This window comes from Carassius auratus, chromosome 16 (genome assembly GCF_003368295.1).
Source record: "Carassius auratus strain Wakin chromosome 16, ASM336829v1, whole genome shotgun sequence".
Lineage (NCBI taxonomy): Eukaryota > Metazoa > Chordata > Actinopteri > Cypriniformes > Cyprinidae > Carassius > Carassius auratus.
The window spans coordinates 4,180,850-4,185,849 of record NC_039258.1 but is presented as its reverse complement, the minus strand read 5'-3'; the positions used below and the strand labels follow the sequence as shown (position 1 = coordinate 4,185,849).

The following is a 5,000-nucleotide window of genomic DNA, read 5'->3' as shown; positions in this document are numbered from 1 at the left end:
GACATGCGGAGTCCCACAAGGCTCAATTCTAGCACCGCTCTTGTTTAGCCTGTATATGCTCCCACTAAGTCAAATAATGAGAAATAACCAAATTGCCTATCACAGCTATGCTGATGATACCCAGATTTACCTAGCCTTATCTCCAAATGACTACAGCCCCATTGACTCCCTCTGCCAATGCATTGATGAAATTAATAGTTGGATGTGCCAGAACTTTCTTCAGTTAAACAAGGAAAAAACTGAAGTCATTGCATTTGGAAACAAAGATGAAGTGTTCAAGGTGAATGCATACCTTGACTCTAGGGGTCAAACAACTAAAAATCAAGTCAGGAATCTTGGTGTGATTCTGGAGACAGACCTACACACACACACACTCACATATGTACTCACACACACACACACACACGCACACACGCACACACACTGATGCACTAACACACACACACACACACACTCACTCACACTAATGCACTCACACACACACACACACACACACACATATATATGTACTCACACACACACTCACTCACACTAATGCACTCACACACACACACACACACTCACCGATGTCCATGGCAAATGTGACGCGGTTGTCCACGTCGTCGGCCCAGACGTCAGCGGGCGGAGCTCTGAAGAGGGCGGGGAATACGCCGCGGAGCAGCTGTGATTGACGGGCCACCTGGACGTTCCTCGTCACGGCGATGATCGGACAGCGAGGACGATACCGAGATAATAAATGAGCCGACCTGCACGACACACACACACACACACACACACACACACCACGTGATGAAGACATGAAAACCAGCAATGTGTGTGTAGATCTAAATCCTACTCAACAGGAAATATCACAGATGTTCTGATTGGCTGTGATTAAATATCAACATCACTGTTACATTTAAACTGAAATATGTTTGAGTGTTTATATGTGTGCAAGTCTGTACTTGAGTGTGTGTACAGTATGTGTGTGTGTGTGTGTGAGAGAGAGAGAGAGAGAGTGATAGATGAACCCACTTTTCACAAAAACAAAGGTGTGTGTGTGTGTGTGTGTACCTGCCGGACGTGGTAAGGATGATGATGGCTCCAGCGCAGCACTTGAAGGACGACTCGACGGCTCCGATGGCAGTGACCTCTGTGGGGTCAGAGCTCAGCGGGGTCAAACGGCGCAGCTCTTCAAACAGCTGCTGATGAAAGATGGCCGCCTCAGCCTCACGACAGATCTGACACACACACACACACACACACACAGAGTGAGATGGCAGTGAGGGGTCAGGGGTCAGAGGTCACACAGTCACACACACCGAGTGCATCATGGCAACAGCTTCTACAGGGAAGTGTCCTTTGGCCGTTTCTCCAGACAGCATGACGCAGTCGGCTCCGTCCAGCACCGCATTAGCCACATCACTGCTCTCAGCACGGGTGGGACGTGTGTGATGGACCATACTCTCCAGCATCTGAACACACACACACACACACACACACACACACACACACACGCACACACGCACGCACACACGCACACACGCACACGCACACGCACCCACACACCCACACACCCACACACGCACACACGCACACACACACGCACACACGCACACACGCACACACACACACACACACACACACACACACGCACACACGCACACACGCACACACACACACACACACACACACACACACACACGCACACACACACAAACACACAATGAGTCAGTTTGGAAAACTTTGGAAATTAAATTTTTTATAACGAAAATAAAATTTCTAGTTATGTCAAGTTAGCAGTTGTAACCCCCACCCCAATGTAATATTTACATTTTTAATAATTAAAAATAATGTCATTACTTTATTTATGCAAGTCATTCATTTTAAATGTTATTTTAAGGAAATATTATTCTAAATTTATGTATTTTAGGTATATTATCATACTTATTAAATATCTGTACATTGGAATTGAATTATTCTTATACATATATTTATAAGTTAAATAACGAATAAAATAAATATACATATCATATATACAGATATATTTATAATATTTATTCATATAAATAAATTAAATTGCCAATAGTTTTTTGTAAACAAACTAGTGCCAGAAATATCTTGAAGGACTTTGAATATTTTCTTTGACAATGAAAATTGTATTTAAATATTACATATAATAAATAAAAATAATATATTAAATAGCCATTAGTTGGCATTAGTTTCTAGTAGCAGAATAGGCCTTTAAATATTGTCCTCAGAGTCAGAATGATTGAGAAGTGCTGGTCTAGATTCTTGATTTCCATGCACAAAATTGTCATTAGTTTATTTGTTGTGATCATCAGAATCACCCATGATGCACCTGTGTGGCACAGATCACCGGTTTTCCTGCAGAATTACAGCGTCCAATCATCATCTTCTGAGCGATGAAGACTTTCTCTGCCGGGATCTCGATGCCCAGGTCTCCACGAGCCACCATGATGCCATCGCTCTCCTTCAGGATCTCCTCGAAACTACGGTGAGAAATGATGAGGTGTGAGGAGACATGGAGAGCATGTGACAGCATCTGGAAGTGTGTGGAAGTGGAGACGACCTGTGAAGAAGTGTGTGGTAGCGTGCAGAAGCATTAAGAAGCATGCTGAAGCGTCTTGAAGTCTCTTGAAGCGTGTGTAAGAGTGTTAATATGTGTGGAAGCACCTTAGAGCATGTGGAAGCATGTAGAAGCGTGTGGAAGCGTGTGGAAGAATGTGGATCTGTGTGTTGAATCTGAGTCTCACTTCTGAACTCCCTGTCTGCTCTCCACTTTGCTGATGATTTTGATGTTCTGTCCTCTGGCTCCCAGCGCCTCTCTCACAGCCCTCACATCCTCGGCCGAGCGGATGAAGGAGGCGAAGATGATGTCCACGTCCTGCTGGACACCGAACAGCAGGTCAGATCGATCGCGGTCGCTCACCGCCGGCAGATTCACCAGCTCCGCACCCGGCAGATTTACACCTTTACGACTACCCAGAATACCACCGTTCTCAACTCGAGCCTCCACCCACGTCTCACCTGACAGAAGAAGAGTTCAGGAGACCAGAAACACTTTATGCATCAGGGTGAAAAAAACCTGATTCATTTATGACCAAAGAATCTGATGCATCATGAAATCTGCTAATGATTTAGTTTGATTTTATTATCCTTGTATGACTTGTTTTAAATTTGAGGACTGTAGCTGGAGGAGCAATCTAAGACATCTGCAGCGATCAGACAATAAAATCTGATGTATTTTTGGAAGAGGTTGGTTTTAAACTTTCCAGAACAAAGAATGATTACTGATTAAACATATCGTTAGTGATATCCAAATATCACAATTTGAAAGTAATATATAAGCTTTTGCACCTCAAGACCACCAAGAAAAAAACAAACAAACAATAACGAATGCAGGAAATACCACTGCAAAAAATAAAGAAAACTGAGAAGTTATTTTATGTATAAAAAAAAATAAAGATAAAAATAAAGCATATTATATAGCATATTAATGAAGCTATTAAATGACAATTTTAGTAGAGTAATAAAAATATTCTCATTCTCTTTACTAATAATTAATTTAAAAAAAAAATGTAATTTAAATGGTAACTATTATTTGAAAGCATTTTAATTACATACAGTATTATGTAATTTCAAGTATTAATTATTAAATTATACTTTAATTATTTAATTAAATACTTGAAAAAGCATTTATTGTATTGAATTTAATTTATACTGGTTTTAAGCCTCATTTGTCAGGAAATGCAATAAATCTATGAAAACTAATTTCTTTAATCTCAATGTATTTTAATTGTGATCTTGATCTGATATTTGTTTGCTGTACCAATTTCCAGGACTTTGAGAGCGAGGAGGCCGTCATCAATGAATACCCTGCTTCCTTTCTTGAGCACACGGGGCAGGCTGGGATAGTCCATCCAGATCACCGACCCGTCCGTCTTATCACGATCCACTTCTGCGGTCACCAGCCGAACCGTCGCTCCTCGCTCCAGCACCACCTCAGCATCTGCAGACTGTCTCACACACACACACACACTGATTTTCTAACTCACTATCAGACACACACTCCTCTACTCAGGTCAGTCGTACCCCTTTCACCAGGCCGGTGCGGATCTCCGGTCCTTTGGTGTCCAAAGCGATGGCCACAGGCCTGTAGTACAGTGGGTCAGAGGTCAACGTCTCCACTGCCTTACGGATGTTACGGATCGTCTCTCCATGATACTAGAAGAGACACGTGTGAGACGCTGTAGATGTGTCATAGAGAGACGTTTTATTCACTTAGCTGACGCTTTTATCCAAAGCGACTTACAATTGCTATATATGTCAGAGGTTGCACACCTCTGGAGCAACTAGGGGTTAAGTGTCTTGCTCAGGGACACATTGGTGTCTCACAGTGGATTCGAACCCGGGTCTCTCACACCAAAGGCATGTGTTTTATCCACTGTGCCAACACCACCTCACGCATGCACGCACGCACGCACACACACACACACACACACACACACACACACACACACACACACACACACACACACACACACACACACACACACACACACACACACACACACACACACACACACACACACACACACACACACACACACACACACACACACACACACACACACACACACACACACACACCTCATGAGAGCCATGAGAGAAGTTCAGTCTGGCGATTTCCATACCGGCCTTCACCATCTCCTGCAGTTTGGTGACGGAGCGGGAGGCGGGGCCTTTTTTTAAATGATAAGATAAAAAAATATTAAAATAGGTTTACCTGTAGCTCAGAAAGTTAAACAGGCATTAGCAACACCTTGGTCATGGGTTTGATTCTCAGGGAAAAAATAAACCTGATTCAATGTAAATATGCACTCAAATTCAATGTCAGATATAAAAATACAGATGAAAATATGTTATGTAATTCTGATGATTATGATTGTATTGTGAGTGACTGACCGATGGTGCAGATGATGCTGGTGTTCCGCGCT

The 5,000-nt window shown here is 42.7% G+C and overlaps 1 protein-coding gene across 4 annotated transcripts in view; it reads right to left on the bottom strand.

The window, feature by feature from the left end:
• The window catches only part of LOC113115823 (pyruvate kinase PKM), a 9,986-nt gene that overhangs the window by 418 nt on the left and 4,568 nt on the right, over positions 1-5,000 (bottom strand). For all 4 annotated transcript variants that reach the window (XM_026283457.1, XM_026283459.1, XM_026283460.1 and 1 more), the window contains 9 exons: positions 4,969-5,000; positions 4,654-4,745; positions 4,096-4,227; positions 3,833-4,019; positions 2,757-3,030; positions 2,342-2,492; positions 1,302-1,454; positions 1,054-1,220; positions 565-746 (listed from right to left, as the gene is read on the bottom strand). The exon at positions 4,969-5,000 is cut by the window's right edge and continues 133 nt beyond it. In XM_026283457.1, the coding sequence (XP_026139242.1) occupies positions 565-746; positions 1,054-1,220; positions 1,302-1,454; positions 2,342-2,492; positions 2,757-3,030; positions 3,833-4,019; positions 4,096-4,227; positions 4,654-4,745; positions 4,969-5,000 (1,370 nt within the window). The remainder of the gene's footprint in view (positions 1-564; positions 747-1,053; positions 1,221-1,301; positions 1,455-2,341; positions 2,493-2,756; positions 3,031-3,832; positions 4,020-4,095; positions 4,228-4,653; positions 4,746-4,968) is intronic.